The 21,819-nt window shown below is 41.2% G+C and overlaps 1 protein-coding gene across 1 annotated transcript in view; it reads right to left on the reverse strand.

The window, feature by feature from the left end:
* LOC131684533 (organic cation transporter protein) overlaps window positions 1-6,000 on the reverse strand; it is a 64,662-nt gene extending 58,662 nt beyond the window's left edge. The window contains exon 1 of the mRNA XM_058967505.1: window positions 5,674-6,000. Within this exon, the coding sequence (XP_058823488.1) occupies window positions 5,674-5,719 (46 nt within the window). The 5' untranslated portion in view covers window positions 5,720-6,000. The remainder of the gene's footprint in view (window positions 1-5,673) is intronic.
* Between the last annotated feature and the right edge of the window lie 15,819 nt (window positions 6,001-21,819).

Here is a 21,819-nt window from a genome sequence, read left to right on the forward strand (position 1 = left end):
AATAAAAGTGAAAAAATAAAAGGTTAGTGTTTTGGAAAGCTTGAGGCTCCTATTTTATGGAATGATTTTTGTTTGGGTGAAACAGAGATATTTTCGAGACGCTCACCACTTTTGTGCGATATGAGCGTACGGGGCTATTCGGACCCCCTATTCCGTCATCCACCGTTCAGCGGCTTGCGGCTACGCACACCATTGCACATGCCACAGCAAAGAAAATACATGTGCCGCCAATAGACAGCTGTGACATACCAGATTAAGTTTTTGTAAAGCATTTTTTTTGCTTCTTAAGGAGTGTCTCTTGTAACTAATTCATAGGTAAACATAATTCCATTGTAAACAAATTAAAGAAAAATGACAGTCTGAATTGCCCCGTAGGGAGGTCCGAATCACCCCTACATTGTAAAAGGATGGAAAAACGTAGAGGTTTGCAAATCGTCGCCTAGCGCTGCCATTGAGTGGTGGAAATGAACATTTTATGGCATCAAAATGTAGCTGAGGTTCCAAACTAACAATTAGGACTTTTGACCGGTAACTTTTTTCACATCTATTCACCTAAAAGGGCGATTTGCTTAAGTAGGTCCGAATAGTCCCGGGTTCCCCTATATTCTAAACTAAGTGAAAAAAACCGTGTTTCTATTAATATAACATCCATTAATAGCCCCAAACTCTGGGCCTTATAAAAGGTTAAAAAGAAATGTGACATACTGAAAAATATAATCAAATCAAATAATTTTGCATAGAAATGCTACGTGGATTGGTATATTATTCAATATTGAAGCGGTTCTAACACCATTTTCAAATAACAAAGATTGAAATATTACACAACTAGTCAGTTCAGACTGGATTTGTAATCAAATTAAGCCTTCAGCTCTTTTGCATACAATTGCTATCAGTAGTATACGCACTGCTACCATCCGTGTTATAAATAAAAACAATTGACTTCGGCACAATTTTGTTAATCCGAAAAATTCCTTGACGTCAATCCACTCGATGACCGATGAGTGTGTAGACAGACAGTTTTCTCAATTGCAAAAATGCAGTAAACGCAAATTATTCCCTATTAAGAATCATAAAAAATATGTTCTACCGGTTGGTGATACCTACTAAGAGGGACTCATTCTCCATCTGCAGGGCAAATTTTTATCTCTTAGAATATCACTGTCCGAGATCGTAAAGTGACATCACCTTGGTCTCCTACGCTGAGCACTACGCGAAGCCCGATACCGTAAAGAAAACGTTCCCTCATTCATTTTATTAGTGTAGCGTTTGTGTAAAAAGCATGATTAAGCTTATAAAAATACCACAATAAATGAAACTTTTCATGAACTTTTGCTTGCTCAATACCGACCTTTAATGGTCAATTTTTCATTTTTTCTAAAAATCTCATTGGTGCTCTTTAGCTCTAAATAGTCTAGCTTTTAACTTTTGAAAATTAAAAATTGTAATATCACTGATAACTCGTAAACTGTTCAATGTATCCAATTTTATTTCAAATCAAAACTTTGCGTTTTCGGTTGAACTCACCGAAAAAAATTCTTGAAATATTTTTTTTTTGTTTTTTTTTAACATGTGTAGTCTGCAATTGCTATAAACAATGTTGGATGATTTTTATCATGAACCGTTATTTGATTATTTAGAACCATGTTGGAAAGAGGCTCTCGAATTACTTCAGATATATATTTGGCAACCATATGTGATCTTTTGAGGTGATAGTAATGAAGACTGTATATTTTATTTGAGTGCCATAAACTAATGTACAACAAATTGTGCTGCATTCTCATAAGAATCTTCCACCATGAAAAACCATGGTTAGTCGTCTGATACGGCATTAGCACACCCAAAACTCGGCCGTAATACATTTACGGTAATAAAGAAAAATGCTCTAATAGCAAGCTGCAAGACGATTAATACTGAAATTGAAACAATATTCCCTAAAAGGCAAAACCAACACATTCAAATCCTCTCTGCGTCGCACTCATGTTTCATCAATTCTTATACAATAAAAATTAACTTGTCTAGAAGAGTGTAGCATCTCACTTGTATTGCGCATCAAGCAAAGCGAACACAATATGGATAAAGACGAGTTTCGACTTTCTTCGGCGTACACTCGGTTAGCTCCAAAGCACAATCACTCGGAATAGTATTGGGTATTTCGGACGGTGTTAAATTGAAATTTGTTTTCTATCAAAGAACGTGAACAACAAATCATGAACAATCCTTCCTGTCATGTACGGGAAGCAAGACCACACACTTGTCTGGATCTAAGTACCATATCTGGACCTGATTAACATCCGGACCTGGTAATGGGAAAAGGGAATGAACTAGATCTGGGTACTGGTCCAGATCCGGGAACTGGTTCGGATTCAAGAACTGGCTTGGATTCGGAATATGCTATATAATACCTACCCTGTAAAAAAATCCCTCATTCCGGCTGGTTTCTGCCAATATTGAGGCGGATTCCAGCGTGACTTCTGTGAGCCCAGGCTACATTTCCACCTTCAGTAAAAAGGAATAAGGGCATTGTTTAAGGACATTGTTTATTATTTTTTATAGCACGTCCCAACACATTTTTGAAAAAAGTTCACATTAATTGTTTCAAAACAGAATTACAAGATGCACATTCCCCGCCAATTATGTACTGCAGGGACGAGGCGCTACCACATTTGTGGCTTTTCTTATAGCTTCCCGATTTTGTGATACCGTTATCGTGTCGATAAAAAAGGGTATTTAAGTAACTTTACGCTTGTCCGGACATGCCGCAGACCCTGTTGATTCGCATTTAATGCCAATATACCCTGACTCCTGCGTGTAGAAGACAAAAGGTTAAGTCACCAGGAAACTCTAAGCTTGGTCATATGACCCCATTCCACGCTTTTCGAAACTTTCTTCCTTCAACTCCTCGCACTTCCTTGAGTACTATGGCTCTTAATATTGAAAAATATTTCACACCTTCCAGTTCCTTGTTAATTAAATGTCGTTACAATATAAAAAAGAGAAAAAATACTCACTTTTAGTCGTTAATAAAAAAATAACTTTTGCGTCCCCAGCCCCCATTTCATTGAAAATAACCAACCAAACATGATCCGGTTTTTAGGAAACGATCACAAAATTTGTCTAATTTTAGAAACCGATGCCAACTTTCCGAAAATGACCGTAGTTCCGGATATATTGTTGAAAGTATTGGAAATATTATTGAAAGTATTTTCCAGAAAACGAAAAAACTTTCATACCGATTTTCAAACGAGCCTTGCAACGCATAAAGCTTCACGATTTCGTAAAACAAATGCTTTGGAAAATATTCTGTGGGTTCTTGGTCGAATTGGCCACTGCGCGGGGTATTCCGGGAACCTGGTTCTCCCGGCAAAGAGGACACTTTTTGACCGATTACCAAACACGTTCTGCGGCATGTGAAATTTTATGATTTTGCAAAACGAGTACGCTGGAGGACATTTTGAGGGTTATGGTCGAATTGTGCACACCCCGGGGTATTCCAGGAACCTGTTTCTCCCGGCAAAGAGGACTGGTCGACTGCAGTTACAAAACCCGTCTTTTAGACTGGTCGAAAAGCAGTTACAAAACCCGTCTTTTAGCATGTCAAACTTTTTGATTTTGTAAAACAAGGGCACTGACGGACATTTTGCGGGTTTGGTAGAATTGGCCGGGATATTCCGGGAACCGATCGAAAACAAAAGATAGAGATAGATGCAAGATCATAAAGCCTCAATTGCCGCAGAATGGGGTTTAGAGCGGATCAAAAAATGTCCCCCGTCCCGATGGAACCAGATTCTAGGAACATCTCGGACAATAACCAATTTCACCAAAAACCCTCAAAATGTTCCCAAACGTTTCGAAAAATCAAGCAGCTTGATATGCTCCAAGAGGGGTTTTAGAACAAGTAAAAAATGTCCTCCTTTCCAGTGTAACCGGATGAAAATAGTCCTCTTTGTCAGAAGAACCAAGTTCTCAGAATACACGGGTGTGTGGCCATTTCGACCAAACACTCTCTAAATGTTCTCCAATTGTTTTTGCAAAATCGAAGATGGGTTTTATAACCGTTCGAAAAGTGCCCACTTGGCCGGATAAACCAGGCTCCCGCAATACCCCGGGGTGGGAGGAATTCATTCATCAAAGTTGTGCAGTTGTTTTGCAAAGTCATGAAGTTTGATATGCTGCAAGACGAATTTTGTAATCGGTCGACAAGTGACCTCATTGCCGGAGGAATCAAGTTCCCACAATATACCACGGTGTGGCCAATTCATCCGACAATCCTCAAAAAGTTCTTCGGTGCACTTGTTTTGCAATATCATGAAGTTTTAAATGCCTCTAGACGGGTTTTGTAACCAGTCGAAAAGTGATCTCTTTGCCGGAGGAACCAGGTTTCCGCAATACCTCAGGGGATAACCAGATCATTAAAAAAAAACCCTTAAAACGTTCTCCAGTGCAAAATAATGAAGTTTGACATACCGCAAGACGGGTTTTTTAACCGGCCAAAAAGTGTCCTCTTTGCAGAGGTACCAGGTTCCCACAATATCCCGCGATGTGGCCAATTCATCCAAAAATCCTCAAAATGTTCCCGCTCCGCCCATTACTAGTTTCTCTAGTTTCCAATAATTTTCGGCATTTTTTTATTTTGTTATTTATTCTTTTATCCACTTTACATTTGAAAACAAAACTAGCTATTCCAGAATCTTTTGATGGAGGCTCAGTTTGCGCCCTTTTTGTTGTTTACCTTGACTTCCTTTTCAGTTGGACTTTAACGTAATTATTTAATATGTACCTGGAAATACCTCACTTACTTTTTAAAGCAGATCAAGATTTCAGCTCTCCTTAAGGTCAGCGCCCTTGGCAAGACCAACCTGCTCAACCACTCGTTATGGGCCTGAACACATTATGTCAAGTGCATTTGTTTATTTTACACAACTAATTGCAGTAGAAATCGTCATATCCCACTGAAAATTGTCAATATAGCAAAGAAATAAATATATTTTAAAACAGATATGAGAAACATTGTCTTCCCTTCTCTAAAAAACGGTGCACATTAACGATTAAAGCACCACCGGAGAGAGTTGGGGTAGGAAGATTTCAGGAAAATTCGAGGGTTATCAAATTAAAATATTGTCAACACTTTACACCACTACGCGCGGCATAGCGTGGTAGAGATTGGAATATAAACAACCGTAACGGATTGCTAATGAGATTATGTCTTCCTACGTCTTAGCTACTTTTTAACATAACAGATATAATTAGTACATTCAAGCACATGTTCCAAAATTAGATACTTGAAGAGCATTCACAGATAACGTGAAGCTAGTTGACGTCCCAATTATCATATTTCATCCCATTTACTCCAATAGATCGTACAGAAACTCGAATTGATTAATCGCTCCTGCGGAAAGACTAGCTAATTCCCATATGGTGAATTACACGAAATAAACAGTTCGCCAAAACAACAGAACTGTTTTGACGACCGGAGAACCGTAAACATCCAAACAAACAGTCCGCAGGTTCGTTGAAAGTACATCAGTCACCTAGCCAACGGCCTATCACAGCCGTCTTGAAGAGCGTAATATATATGTATATTAAACTTATGTTTTTCAAAGAAAAAAAATCCATTGTTTTCGCTCAAATATTTACATTGCGGACCGATATTGTATCAAATTGCACCGCGCTTACCTCCATGCTCCTGCTGCAAACGCATTTCGATATTAGATTCTCCCATTTTCTCACTGGATGCGATTCGAGACACACACACGCTGGTCAGATGAACTGTAGCTGTCAACCCGTATCCGAAAAAAAAGTACTGAACTCTGTCACCGCGCACTTTCCGCCATACAGATATTCCTTAATGCGCGCACTTCAGCCCAACCACCCACACGCTAAGAAACAGGTATCCTTAGAGCACCGCTAACACGTGCCACTGACAGGAACTGTAGCACCCGCGCGCGAACAGTAGGAAACGGTTCACTTCTTCTGCGTACGACGCCCGATGAACGAATAACGACAGCCAACCTCCGGACGCTTCATGGAGGCAATTTTCAAAAGTGAACGCCTCTCTCTACGGGCACTACATACACTCGGTAGCCACCATATCGCACTTGGAGCGCAAGTATATTGCTATAGCTGCTTCCTTAGATTTATTTTTGGATTTGCTCCGAACGGGTTGCTACCAAGCGAGAAATTATATTCAATTCGGCCATAAAGACAACAGTGGCATTTGGAGTTCGCAAGTTTAGCCTGACAGTTTACTTACTGTGTTTTGTGAATAATAATTATTTTGGCAATTGCTAGTCCTTGGCGAATACGAAACAAAATATTCAGTTTATGCTGGAATACGCTATAGATCCTCTATACTGGATATTTGAACCGGTAAAATTTTTAACCTCTTTTCGGAACACATACAAGAATTTTCAAACTTCTATAATAAGGGAATGTGGTCGGTTGTCGGCACCCTTTTGTATTTGACACATAACATTTCTCCAATGGCATAATATAAGCACATAAGCATACCAATGCTAGAGGTCTCAGCTGGTGAAGGAATAATTTATTCCGTCAGTATGAAAAATATTACTGACAATTTAGTGAAATGATATTTTTTTGCCATTCAGAAAAATGTAGTTGTCGGTTGTCGGAACCCTAACAAAATTTAGTAAAAATGGCACAACATGAATAAAAATTACCAACATTCAAAGAGTTACTTTACTTTTAACTTCATTCCTCATCACTGGCGGATCGCGTTCATATTTACAGGGTGGCCAACTTATACCACACAGAGTTGAATTAGATTATTTATTAAAAGTTAATATGTTACCCAAGTAACCAATAGGCATGTAAAAGTGCATTTTAAAAACCGCTTTTTGCAAAATAGACCGCTCCATTATTGCTGCGCCATGAAAATATTTTTTATAGCTTTTCGTCCTTCGAAATGCTGATTAATGACAAGAAGTTTTCAAATAGTTTATTGAAAGCAAGTTTACAATAGTTATTTATGAAAATTCTAATACACTGCAAGAAGCATCTGAAATCCAAATAAAATATTTCTTTATTAAATATACTAGTACATACTTGGTGGTTACTTGGGTAATGTTGGGTTCCGAGATGATCTATAGAACCCAAAAATTGGTGCTCGCCGTCAGTCGAAAACCAAAGATGGCGGAGACTTCAAAATTCAAACTGGTGACTTTTCCTTGGCGCGTTATCATATGAAACCGTACAATGTGGATATTTCTCACTTGCAAATATTGTAATAGTAGGATGTCTCCATATGCAAAATTGATTTTCGTCACCATACAAAAATCCAACATGTCGAAGCTATAGTAAAAACCGAAACTCAGTCTAGTCCCCGGCGGTGAATTTAGCTTACGCCGACGGAGAGTTCTCCGACGAAGAGAGTTCTCCCGATACCAATTCTTCTTTGGTTTGAGCCCTTTGGTTCCCCTCTCGTTCCATTTCACTCCACTTCCCCGATGAGCCATTCAGCTCCCGCCATTACTGGTTCGCGAACCACTCGGTCTAGTACCAGACAATGGATCTACCCTACTCCAACGGAGAATTTCATGGCGAGAGAGGTTCTCGCGAAACCGAGCGGTAGATTTCTCCCGATATCGATGTTCGCTTCCGTGAGCCATTTAGCTCCCCGCTTCGTCCCGATCTATTCGGTCTAGTCCCCGGTGGTAGACCTAGCCTACTCAACGGACCAGCCAGTAGGTGCTGAGGTCCATCCAGCGATTCCAGGTGGAGCATAGCTTCCGGTTCACTGGTACCCCAACGACCCACTGCTAGCTATTCAACGCTACCCGGTAGGGTATCGAGGTCGGTCCAGCGATTCCGGTGAAGCCTTACGTCCGGTTCACTAAAGTCCCGACGACTCCAATCCAGTGCTACGTCGCGTACTACTTACTCAACTGGTCCCCGGCGGTGGACCTATTCTACAAAATCGGAGAGTTCTTCGGCGGTGGAATTTCACTCGAAATCCCATTTGTGGCTTCACAACGACTTTCTAGCCAATGGCGCAACTTTGTTGGCCCCTTCGCCACTTCCTCTGCAGCTCGAAGAGTATACTCGTAATCACTCTGTTGACAGCGCCCCAGTAATGCTCGTCGTGGCATATCTTTTCGCCGATATTTTCAACTGCCACACTAGGCATACCCCTACGAACTACTTCGAACCTAGGGCATTCGAAGATCACGTGTTCCTGAGTCACTTGCACGTTCACACACTCCGGACAAAGGGGTGACGAAGCATGTCCAAACCGATGCAAGTACTTCCGAAAGCATCCGTGCCCGGACAAAAACTGCGTCAAATGTCCATGCTTCCTATGCACCCAAACCGACACATTTGGAATGAGTTGGTGGGTCCACCTTTCTCCGCGTTGTCCCACTCTTGCTGCCATTTAGGCAACGAGTCCGCTTGGACCAGTCTCCTTGCATTACGTGCAGTTATCCGCTGATAGCATTCCACGTCCTCAGCCAGAGTGATGCAGATAAGGATGTAAATACTCGCGACTCGTACGGCTATTAGCCGGAATGTCCTGTTCAGCTTTTCACGGTTCCGCTTGGTTTTCAGCACAGCACCTCAGGCAGGAACCCCATCTCGGAGTAGCGATAACGAAATAGTAGTATAGCAGACGTCTCGTACTGCTTCTCGGGCCACCGACGTTTGGCATGATTCTCGCTATTGCGTTCGTTACCTTCGCCGACTTTCCACAGGCGTAGTCGACGTGGTTGTTGAAGCTCAACCGGTCGTCGATTATCACTCCCAACTGCTTCAAGTGTCTAACCCATCTCCTTTAGTGACACGTCGTCCACGAAACCCACGATTTTCACTTTCCTGGCCAGCCGCAGTATAGAGACCCCATCGTATCCCGTTCCAAAGAGTTGGACCGATAATGGAGCCCTGGGGAACGCCCGCTGTGACTCGCATTGACTTCTGCCCTTCGCTCGTCTCGTACAGCGGTACTCTGCTCTGAAAGTAGCTCTTCAGGAGCTGGCATAAATATTTGGGAACCCTCATTCTGTACAGCGCTGCAGCGATGGCTTCCCAACTGGCCCTGTTAAATGCATTCTTCACATCTATCGTGACCACAGCGCAGTATCGTTCTCCTCTTCACTTCTGTTTAGATGTCTTCTCAGCACTCTCGAGCACTGTTCTAATTGCATCCACTGTCGATGCTCCTTTGCGGAATCCGAACTGCATCTTGGACAGTCCGCGCTCACCTTCCGTGAATTTCGTCAACCTGTTAAGGATGATCCTTTCCAGGAGTTTTCCGAGTGACCTTTGACATTTGACCTGTAATCTTTGACCTTTGACCTCAAGGGATAGCGATAACGAGTAGCGGGTTGTCCGGCGGATAGCGTATTGGTTCAAAGTTTTCAGAACAAAATTCTGAAAATGATTTTGAAGCGTCCTCCCTGGTTTAGGACAATCGAATTATACAGACTAGCAAACATAGAAGCATTATAAATTATGATGAACGGTATTATAAGCAATTTCCGACAAGAAATCGTTGAGGCAAGGAAACGCCATCGGAAGAGACAACTTTGGAGATGCACTTCTACGGAACATCCGACCGGCGGTTAAAAGAGCCCCCCTTCAATACTACAACCGGATCTGGGAGGGCGGGCCCCTACCGGAGTCATGTCAAACAGCCCTTGTCGTTCCGATTTCCAATAGAGTTCAGAGAACCAGGACGGCCAAAGACTTTCGGCCCATTAGCCTACTCCCCTGCACCGCCGGAAAGACCCGAACAGAACAGTCAACAGAAGGCTAATCACAACCCTTGAGCAAGACTAGTTACTGCACCACCAGCAACATGCCTTCTGGAGAGTCAAGGGCACAGGATCCTACCTAGCATCTCTGGGGGAACCCCTAGCCAAGGCAGAGCAGGACGGTCTACACACCAACATCGCTGCACTAGACATAGACAAGGCATACAACACCGTATGGCGAAGGGGTGTGCTCCGGCTGTTCGACCGCTGAGGAACTCGCAGAAACCTCGGTCGAAAATCGCCAATTCCGGTTCGGAGTCGGCGGCTGCGAATCCAGAATATTATCAGAGGAAAACGGAGTAGCGCGGTTATTTGTTCTGGCGATCACCCTTTTCCTCATTAGCATGGAGACGATATACGCCACCTTGCCCAAGGGGATTCTCATATTCATTTACGCGGATGACATCGCCCTGGTCGCTACCAGAAGGAACAAAGGCCGTATCTGCATAAAATTGCAAACTTCAGTTGCATGTCGATTTCCTCCAAGAACTGCTACACCCGCCGGATTTATTATGGCAACGAGATTACCGGATGGAACCTCGCAGCAATGACCAACATAACGGCCCCTCTGTACCATCCGGATCCATCCGGACTGCATTGAAACTACTGCCCAGAACAGCAGCCGGAAGCACCTGCGTCCTTCCGTTTCGATGGAAGATCGCCCTGTTGGCCCTCCGGCGGGCACTAGGGGTCCTCGAGCGCACGTCAAGAGATGACGACTCGGCAATGATAAGAATAGTCAGAGAGGTGTACGTCGAATTCGCTAGATCTCCCCTACCATCCCTAGCCCGACTGTACCGGGTATGGCTTCCACCATGGAACGCCAGAGCCCCCCAGATCGACACAAGCCTATCCCAGTCAATCCGGCCCGGAGGAGCCCCTGAAGTCGCTCGTTCAGCCTACAATCAACTAGTGGAGGGCCGATTCTCGAATCATACTCGGATCTATACCGACCGATCCAGAAAGGATTTCGAGACCGCAGTCGGAGTCTGCGACCGCGAGAAGGGCTCATCCTTCCCGACAGAGTACTCAGTATTTTCCGCCGAAGCCGCAGTCATCGACCTGGGCCTGGCTCGAAAGCCACAAGATACAGCAACCATGATATTCACCGACTCCCTCTCGGTATTCCGCGCATTTGAGAACGGACAATCCCGAAACCCCTTTGTCCAGGCCATGAAGATGAACACCGATCCACTCATCACACTATGCTGGATCCTCGAGCACTGTAGCATACAGGGGAACATCGGTGCAGACTACCTGGTAACGCTGAGTCGGAGTGCCAGGAGGACTCTAACCAAGGAAGTATCAGCCGTGGACATCATTCGGCACTTCGGCGAAGTCCACTTTAACAACCACTAGCAGGCGTCCCAGGGACACCTGCAGAAAATTAAAGGGGTACTCGGGAAATGAAACGACCACCGGGACTGTAAGGAACAAATGGTCCAATCCCGATTGCGGTTTGGACACACGTCATCCCGCCCCAAATCGGCCCCGCACCCTGGCCAACGTCCCGATACCTCTTTGTCCCGGCCATGGAGATGAACCTCGATCCGCTCACCACATTATGCTGAATCCCCGTGCTCTGCAACATACAGGAATATCGAAGCAGACTACCTGGCACCGATGGGTCGGAGAACCAGGAGGACGCTAATCAAGGAAGTGCCAGTCATGGACATCATTCGGCATTTCGGTGAAGTCCTTAACAGTAACTTCATCGACCACCGACAGGCGTCCCAGGGACATATGCAGAAAATAAAGGGGCCCGTCTGGACTGGAAGGAACAGAAAGTTCTGTCCCGATTGCAAATCGGACACACGACATCACGCCCTAAATCCGCCACGCCCTGGCCAACGACCCCGTAAGGAAAGAAATCGTCTCTTAAACTTCTTTAAAGACGCCGGTCCTTTCGACAACATCTAAGCAGGACTTCATTACCAATGAGCCCTGCCTGCCTCTGGTGCTGGACAGATGGCCCATGACCCAACAAGACCAAACAGGAGGAACTCCAATCCAAGACCCACAGGAGGCCGCGGACCACCGGGATGTCGCCCGTAGTCTGACCCAAAACCATTAATGGGCCCTCTGCCACTTCCTCCCGTGTTGGAAAGGTCACTTGTGATCCAACACAACCAGCAGACAGCGAGAACTTCAACCAAGATACATAATCGGCAAAAATCACTTAACTGCAAAAACATATTATATCTTCATAATAATTAACAGAAGCGTGTGAGCAATGGGGATGAAAAGTCACCACTTGTGGCTGAGCACTAGACTGCTCAGAAAAATAATGAATTTTTGAAAACTTATGTGGGGTTTGTTCTGAATGTTAATAAGTGTGATTATACTTCACTGGGCATAGAAAGTACATTTATCATGTAGAATTAAACGGTTATATTTCGTCATTTCGTAAATTGCGGTTTGTTAAATTGTGTCAATTCATATTTTTTGACGTATGCTTTCACGACAAAGTTCAACGTCAATCATCCTGTAGATTTAGTAGAATTTATCATCGCTCCTTACCGCAGGCTTTTCACGTCATCTTCATGCAGATAATAAGTATGGTTTGCTAATCGTAAATGCAATCGATTCTATTTCCTGCCTTGTGACGTAAACATAATTTCTACCTATATCGAATAAAGTGTCCTTCGCGCTATAAATAGCTCCAAAAACTCGGTATGACTAACCTAGAACTTTGGCTGATTCCTTGATAAAGTGTCCGTTAGTAACAGTATAGGTATGATGGAACAAATATCAGCCCAAACTGTAAGCAATTTTAACAATTGCTTGTTAAAGTGGACTTAATGGAATAAGAGTCATTTTGCTCGCTTTACTAAACACTATCCAGCCGTAATCGCACGCGCTTCTTACCTAGAAGCATTTCAACACAAGCTCAAGTGGTCCGAGACGAGGGTGTAACAACTAAATTTGATTGCCAGTTTTTGACGTCATCAGTTTTTTAAGAAGGGGCTGAATAATGATCGTTTAATATTCAGCTCAATTCCCGTTACTGCATGGCCTAATTTACACCTAATCTAGCTACTCTCGCCCAAATAATTCACATTAGGCAACCTAACGCTTGACCTAAGAATAAGAAAGGATGGGATCAAGGTCACTGTCAATCTCAAATTTAATCGAATCAAACATTTCGCGTGGCAATGTTCATTTCATGAAAGTATCTTCTCGTTTGCAGAACTGTTGTTAACATCGATTATGAGCGCGTGTTGAGTGCATTAATCAAAATGCATTAGTAAGAAGTTTGACATTGATGAAAATTGATTGCACGTTAGATGATCAGTGAGGTGCAATTATGCAAATTAACTAAGTTGTACCGGGTGCAGATTGTAAACTTATCCAACTTCCTTTTGTTGTTAACACTTAGAGGCGTGTCACGGCTTACATTCCATGTCAAATATTTTCTAATTCAATTAGTTATTGACACGGCTCAATGCGATAGTTTAACTGAGCCGCGGGTACAATGTGTAAAAATAGAAAAATGAACGCGTTAGTTTCCGGCGTGTTGGATCTTGTGATTTTGTTTACTGTTGCGTGTTGAGATCCCTTTTCTGTGTTGCCCACCGCAACTTTAGAGTCACGGAGTCATCTCTCAAGTTCTGTTGTATTTACGGTGCTGAATTATTATCCGTCTTCTTCGGAGTTTGCTTCTTCATTGATGGTACTGGCTGTTGGTTTGAAGGCTCTAGATGCAATCTTTCTTACATCGCTGTTGGTACAGGCAGTGGGTTCAAAACACACCAAACGTTACTGGATTTGATTGTGTTTAGCAGCTTATGCCGTGGAGTTTTTGTTGGTGTAGGGTCTAGTAGGTTGATTTTACTTAGCGGCTTTGGTGCATGACTTTCTGCAACCGCCCATCTGGTTACAGTCTAAACAGAGTAGATGCGCAGCGCAAGTTCGGCAAACCCCATAACAAAACATGTCGTTAAATATGTTTTGTAACAGATTCCACTTATCCCTATTTCGCCATGATTTTTAACGTGGTCTAATGTAATGCACGATGCTAAGTCGTGTAAACGTACTTCGATTTTATCGTTATGCATCCATACGTGGACCTAAGCTTTGACGCTGTCAATTTCGACGCAGTGTTGCATGTTGTTCTGCGCAAGGAAGATGCCTTCATTGGTTGAATTTCTAAACGTTATTAACTTTTGGGAGGTTAGGTGCCATAGTACCATCGCTTTCATTTTTTGTGGCTCACACATTTCACTGCGCACCCGGTAGTAAATGGTAAGTAAAACTGATTGTTTCCTTAACTGATAGCTTTTATTGTGCAATATTTTGCTTCTACTCTGTGCGAAACAGTACGGTAGGCTAATGACAAATGTTTACGATCTTCACCTATCAAGATTACTAGAAAAAATAGCAATGCAACGACTCCATTTTTATAAACAGAACGTATGAGGAAATTTAGCAGATGTCGAAAGTACTCCTTTTTCATATTCATAAAAAGGAGTAAAAAAGACACGCGTCAAGCCTCACGATCATCATCCTTGAAGCCAACCAATCCGGATGATCCATACTGCCGAATTGATTTTTTATTTCCAGGCTACTCGATCTTGGACTGCCATTCTGCAGTCTTCTTGAAAGCCCGCCGCAGGTCGAGATGTACCCTGAAGTCAACGACCTCTTCCAAGATCCCTACCGAGCATAACATAAGCTGCTCTCTATTCCAGCATTCATGTTACGTGTCCAGCTCACTACAGATTGCCGTGTTTTATTAGCCTTCCGACGCCAGCATGTTTGCGGGACATCACGCTTAACTAGGGTTTTGCTCAGGAACACAAATTGTGTCTCCGTTTTTTGGAGCTAGCATCAAACCGGCGCTACTCATGTCACTAACTTATGTCGGATTCTGATGAGACGAAGTCGAAACACAACTTCCATAACTAATTTATATTTATATACTTGTTACACTGCCGTTCTACGCCCAATTGTCCCATGTTGCAAAACTGGCAACTGAGAAAAACGCGATTGAAGATGAAAATTGTATTAGCCATCTGGAGGGATACAGTGTAACAAATAAAGCTTTATTGTCCAAAATTACGTTCATGGCAATCGTTTTCATTATAATCAGTCCAGTTTTTTATTATAGAGATTCAATTAACGTTAGTTTTTAAGAAAAATGTTAAGTGGGACTGTTATGCCGAGAAATCGAGCGGAAACCGGAAAGTTCTACGCATATCAGTCCCATAACGATCTATGTAAATGATGCTCATAACTCATTTTTTTTACAAAAGTGTATGTCGTGAGTTTTTCTGTTACTCGGGAGATTTGTTGCTTTATCAAAATTGGACATAGGGTAAAGTACCTATTTTGACACTATTTAGAAGGGTACCTCACAAGATCATTAATTACTCTGCCTACACTCGATGGAGTGCATTAATTTGGCATTCACAACCTTGCTTCGTTCTTAAGAACCAATCTAATAACACAAATGGCCTAAAAACGATGAAATGCTAGTGTTTGATCGCAACTAAAGTTCCAATCGAGTGCTCCAATTGTCGCCCTACCATTTGATCCAGTTTGTTGAACAAAGATAGCAAACGCTGCACTAACCAACGGCTTCAAATGGGTAGCGTGATAATAGAAACATTGCGAAAATAGGCTCATTATCCTAGATGCGTTCGCCATGTTATGCAAGCGACGATAGTAATGAAGAGCTTTACAGGATTGTTCTCACTGCTGTGATTAATATTGCCACTGCCATTTTTAATGATCCTGTATTTTTCCATCAATTTTTTCAGTGCCCGACATCTAGCGTAATGTACTTCTTAACTAAACGCTACGTAATTATTTTTTTATTGCGCACTTTTTTGGGATTTTTGTTAGTGGGACAATTATGCGTAGAATATCAACAGTGGGACAAACAGACTTGGTATTTTTTCACGAAGTCTTCGAACAAACTTTATGATTTGGATGTGTTTTCTGAAAATATACATCAAAAAGGACGGTTTGGTTAAAAAAAGTGAGAATGACCAAAAAGCAACATGGGACAATTATGCGTAGAACGGCAGTACAGATCCAGGTTCATGCGTCTACACCATTCTTTCATTTTTACTATGCAGCCAAGTATTGAACGCAGAATTATTTTCTCAACCACACAGGGCACTTCAATGCTCGGGGGCCTCATGGTAATACAGAGCAACAGGGAGTATTAGCGATTTATATAAAGCAAGTTTTATGAGCAGGGATGCTAAGTGTTTTTTTCAGAAAATCTTAGATATTTTTTTAAAAAGTCCGGAATTGATATTGAGAAAGATCCATCTACGAGCTGTATTTGTGACACTTTACCAATGGATTATGCTTGGTTGTTAACAAACATCTCGACTTACTGAAAATTCTGTACTTGCGTTAATTCAGATTTCATATGCTTAATTATCAGCATATAGAATTCGTCAAATGGCTTATATTTGCATCTCTGAGCTTTCAGTATTTTGGTTTTGTTTGAATTTCCAGCTGGTGAATATTCGGCAAAATTTGGTAGACTTTTAACGAAGAAATTTTAATATGCTTTGTTTCCAGCCATTCTCAAATAGGGGTTATAGAATCAACGAAGCATATTTATAACTTATTTTATTTGTCATGTTGTCTGGATATAACTGGACAAATTCACTGAAATCTTGATCAGACAAAAGTAGATCTGTATCGCTAGGAGGGGTGCCAACTTTCCAGATTTTTCTGGATTCTTCCAGATTTTCAAACCTTGTCCAGACATACAGATTTATGTTTGTCTGACCCAGATTTCAGGGAATTTGTCCAGATTTATCCAGACAATTTGAAAAATAACAAAATAAGTTTCAATAACTCTTCCTTGATTCATAAACCACTTTTTGAGAAAGCTGGAAACACAACATACCACAGTTTTTTCGCAGAAAGTCAACAATTTTTTTCCGAATTATATCAGCTAGAAGTTCTAACAGTCCAAGGTTCTGGAAACTCTGAGATTCAAATTTAATCAATGTGCTCTATGCTGAAAATCAAGCATTTGACATTTCCAGATTAGCAGCCAATTCATCGAATTTTTAGTAAGCTGATATATTTACTAATATACAAACGTTTCATTAGTAAAATGTCACAAATATAGCCCATCGGTGAGGAATGCACCTTTTCCTAAAGAATTTGGATCATCCAGATAATTCCAGACTTTTTAAAAAAATATTACAGATTTTTTTAGAAAAACACTTGGCATCCCTGGACGACACTAAAAAATCTGGAAGAATCCAGATAAATTTGGAATGTTGGCAGCCTGTTTTGTGATCGGACTACTGCTGACTACTGGACTTACTAAACATACCACAGAAAGTCACCACACACCAAAAAATAATGAAATTTAAACGACATGTAAATCAATTCGAATATAAACATACAACGGTTGAATCAAAAATTTGATTGAAAATTACGTTAAAATCAATTGGAGCATCAAACAGCATACAATTTTACACTTTCTATCGTGTAATATTACATGTCACTCATTTTACAGCAGTTTTCTAGTAAAAATACATTGAAGGGCATTGGTTTTCCGTTTAAAGAAACTGTAATTTTCAATCCAAGTGTAAAATTCTAATTAAATTCGTTGAAGAAAGCACGACAAGTCATGTGTATTTGTGGTGGAACTTAATTTTACATTCTTTTTCGTGCTCCAAATATGTGTATGAAAATAAACTTAAAATTACAAAATATTTTTTTCTGTGCAGCAAAACATCTTTTTACCTCGCGGCTAACCTTGTTATCATACGATTCAAGATATATGAATTTGTTTACAACATCGTACCGTAACCCTTTGATTTCCACCTTGGAACTAACAGACTGCCTTACTCTCCACCAGTTAAAGGGCGAACACGAAATTATTGCGACACATTCAACAGGGCATAACTTTTTACCATTGGGTAAAATCAACCAAATTTTGCACACTTTCTCATTGATGTGTATTGTTTACATGCTGTCAAACTCGAAGTCGTGTTTTTCGATTCAACGAAAACCAACGCGAGTCGAGTGAACAAATTCTTTCCAAACACCTGGAATTTCCTGACCTGTCGCACCGGCAGTTGGGAAAAATGTTGAACATTCACCATTCAACCGTCTCCAGGGCGTTGAAGCGGTTCCAGGAGCGGTTGACGTTGGACCACGGCAAAGGAGCTGGAAGAAAACCGGGACCAGAGAACAAAAAGACGAAGGGAAAGATGAAGCAGATGATTAAACCAAATCCCAACGTCTCAAGCCGAGATTTGGCTAAAAAGATCGGCATGTCGCAGAGCTACGTCCAGAATGCAAAGAAGAGAGCTGGACTACATACATACAGAACTTCCCTAACCGCGATGAGCTGCAACACTCGACGGCTAAAGCTCGGGCACGGAAGCTCTACGAGAAGATGCTGACAAAATATGGCTGCTGTGTGATGGACGACGAAACGTATATAAAAGCCGATTTTAAGCAAATTCCGGGGTTGGAGTTTTTCACCGGCAAGAGCAAGTTCTATGTGTATGTGGACGACAAATTTAAGAAGAAGAAAATGTCGAAGTTCGCCTCCAAATATCTCATTTGGCAGGCCATCTGTTCTTGCGGACTGAGGAGTGAGCCTTTCGTGACAAAGGGCACAGTAAATGGCGAGATCTACAAATCTGAGTGCCTCGAGAAGCGCCTTTTGCCGTTCTTGCAGCAGCACGACGAAGCTCCGCTATTTGGCATCATGCCACTATTCTAAAAGTGTCCTGGAGTAGTATGAGGCCAACTCTGTCCATTTTGTTCCAAAGGACATGAATCCGCCAAACTGTCCGGAGCTGCGCCCGGTGGAGCAGTACTGGGCAATGATAAAGCGGGAAATTCGGAAGAGCAAGAAAACAGTCAAAGACGAGAAGGACATGTTAAGAACATGGAAAAAAAACTGAGAAACTGGTACCGGATGACACTATAAAGACTTTGATGGAAGGCATCAAGCGAAAATGCGTTCAATTTTACACTCAAAGCTCCATCGATTAACTTTTCTTTTGATTTTTGAAGTAAATATATGTATAAAACTACCCTAAAATTTTGGTTTGATTTTAAACATTATAAGAAAATTGGCATGACATTTTCGGTGTCGCAATAATTTCGTGTTCGCCCTTTACCAAGTACTTGTCAGGCTTGATAATCTCTTTTAAAAGTCACAAATGCCTCCTTCACTGCTCTGCGATCAATGCCAATGATGTCGATGTCATGTACAAAGCTAACAAACATGTAAAATCGCGTGATGATGGTTCCGTTCCTTTGTACATCAAATCTTTGTGTCGCACCTTCAAACGCTATGTAAAGCAGTAGATTAGAGAGTTCATCCACCACTTTAAACCGTCTAATATAACAAAACAGTCGGATATCCCTCCAGCTATTTGGGACACGATTTTAACCCATCCAGCACAATTTATTTCATTGACATTTCATAAAGACCAACTTGGTCAGATGATTTGGAAAAAATACGAATCAGTATAACAAGTTTTGTCAGAAGGCCATATTCAAACATTATCTATGACAGTTCGTTCAGTGTCACTGAATCGTACACCGACCGGAGATCAACAAACAGATGGTGAAAGCTGAAGTTGATTTTCCGGAATTCATCCAGAATTTGTTGCTGTCGTCAATCGTCTTTATCTATAGCCGATTTGGTATTCACCGAAATACGATTTAGTCAACGAGCACGGTCAGAAAAACAGAAAATATAAATATTTGATATCAGTCAACATTCTCATTTCGCACAGAACACAAACCCCGCTATAGGTAACAGTAAAACAGCACTGCACAAATAATATATTATCTTTCCCAGATTCGACTACTTTGCACGAGGTGGAAGTTACAGAAAGTCAAACATTGCGCCTAATCTCAAGAGAGAGAGACCTACATACAGCTACACCACATCCGTAATTGTATACTGATCAGGGTTACCATCTTCACAGATTTTTCTGTAATGTCAGATTTTTTTCATAATTTTTGATCACAGATTCTTTTTCACAGATGACAGATTTTTGGCATTTTGTTGAAAATTTCACAGATTTTTGGAAATATTGTGATTTATCACAGATTTTTTGGAAATTTATCACAGATTTTCACGGATTTTTTTCCTGTTTTAGTTATCACAGATGGTAAAAAGATTTTTTTGATCGAAACACAGATTTCAATGTGGCATCCCTGATACTGATAAGGTTTAGAAGATTGGTCGTGGCAGAAAACTTAATTGCGAAGAACAACATGCAAAACGGTGTCGAATTCGATAACGCTACAACCGAAATCCTTGTATACTTATATAATAGAAGAATTACGCACCAACTCGAACAAATGTTGCAGCAGAGTTAAAAAATGTTTTTTTTTTCATTTACCAATCAGGCGAAAATGACGAAACAGCGGCGCTACTTTCTAAAGCATCGGAACTTTGCGAAAACGAAAATGAGACGACGGCCTAGGACAAAGCATACGAGTAAGATCAGTTTCATTATTTCCTGCACACACTCGTTTTCGCTTTGAGATTGAGAGCGACATTAGTCCCTTCGATATTGAACGTAGTGCTGGGCGAACGAAAACACACTATTAACGATATTTACTTGTCGTTGTTCGATTTCGTGGAACGATGATATTGGACGACTGAAGCACTATTGGTGTGCATATTTCCAGTTATTGCCGCGTTCTTGTTGCAGTTCTATGATGCACATTGCTATAATTTCATTTAATGAAAATTAAAATGAGGAACATATTCACTGATTTAAAATAAAAAGGAGATTGAATTCTTCGTATTGTCATAGGAAAACGAAAGTCGCTGCTTCTGCTACTCGCTTTCATAGAATCGAAAGAAGAAGCTGGTTATGTCTTGTTTGTTTTGCTTTGTATGTATTTAGTAATGAAGGAGGCAGCAAAAAGACGAAAGTGAGTTCAGTGGGTTTTATCGTTTATTGAAAGGTTATGAGAATTTTAGGCTCTGGTTGACTCTCTCTACTCTAAGATTTTAATGAAACCTTCTGTACATGAAGACTTTGTCACAAGAAGCCACTTGGCAAACTTTGTTTTTCCAAAAATGATCTAGACTGTCTTTTGAAAAGGGTCAAACTTTTTTTACCATTTTTTTCAAATGGCTATTATTCAAAAATGACAAATCCTACAAAAAATGTTGTAGAAGTGATTTTCACAAAATTAGTCAAATTTTTGAATAAAAAATATTGAAAAAATTGTTCATTGACTCCTACACTGAAAAAAAAATCGATTCTAAGAATTTTTGTGCCAAGATAGGTAATTATGTTCCCTACTTACCGTCAAAAGTTCCAGTTGGGCACTTTCAAGGAAAAAAAAGTTATTTGAAAAGAACTGATTTTTTTCAGCGTGTTTTTATGGTTTTTATCGAAAACTAAACCAATGAAAGTCATAATCATCTGAGAACGAGTATCAACTGCTTGGTCTGATTGACAAGCCTCGCCCGAAATTTATTCGCTAGATGAGTTGGATCCTGAACGCATAGACTGTCATTGTTGGTGTTGGATACGAACCAAGTACCAAAGGGATTGTCGTTATGATTCGGTAGCTGCATTTTTTTCAGCATAGCTCCAATGAATCGGCTATCACCATCAATTGCCATGCAAACAACAAAACTCATTTCAGCTTGAACAAAGTTCCACTTGTTTAGAACATCGGTTGTTGAAAATTTATTGTTCGTGCAGTAGTGGCGAAGAACATTTAAACAGGTTCATGATGGGCATTCCATTTGTGCCGATTGGTGCTACCAGACCAGAGAGTTTGTCTTCGTTCAGATTATATTCAATGCCACCGGTAATTCTGGTCGCATCTTCGCTCCAGCATATTGCAAGTGGGTATTGGTTTCTTTCCAGATATTCCTTCAGCTCTCTTATCATCAGCTTGCCCTCCGTAGAACATTCAGCACTTTTGCTTAAATAACGTTGCACTGTCCGAATGTGCAGTGAAGGAGTGTTTGCTCGATCGAACTCGTAGAGTTCCTTGCCTTGCCTTGTATGAATCTACAGGGAACATGTGATATGATTCATCATTCCCACAAGGTCTAAATGTAAAT

This window comes from Topomyia yanbarensis, chromosome 2 (genome assembly GCF_030247195.1).
Source record: "Topomyia yanbarensis strain Yona2022 chromosome 2, ASM3024719v1, whole genome shotgun sequence".
In the NCBI taxonomy this organism is placed as follows: Eukaryota; Metazoa; Arthropoda; class Insecta; order Diptera; family Culicidae; genus Topomyia; species Topomyia yanbarensis.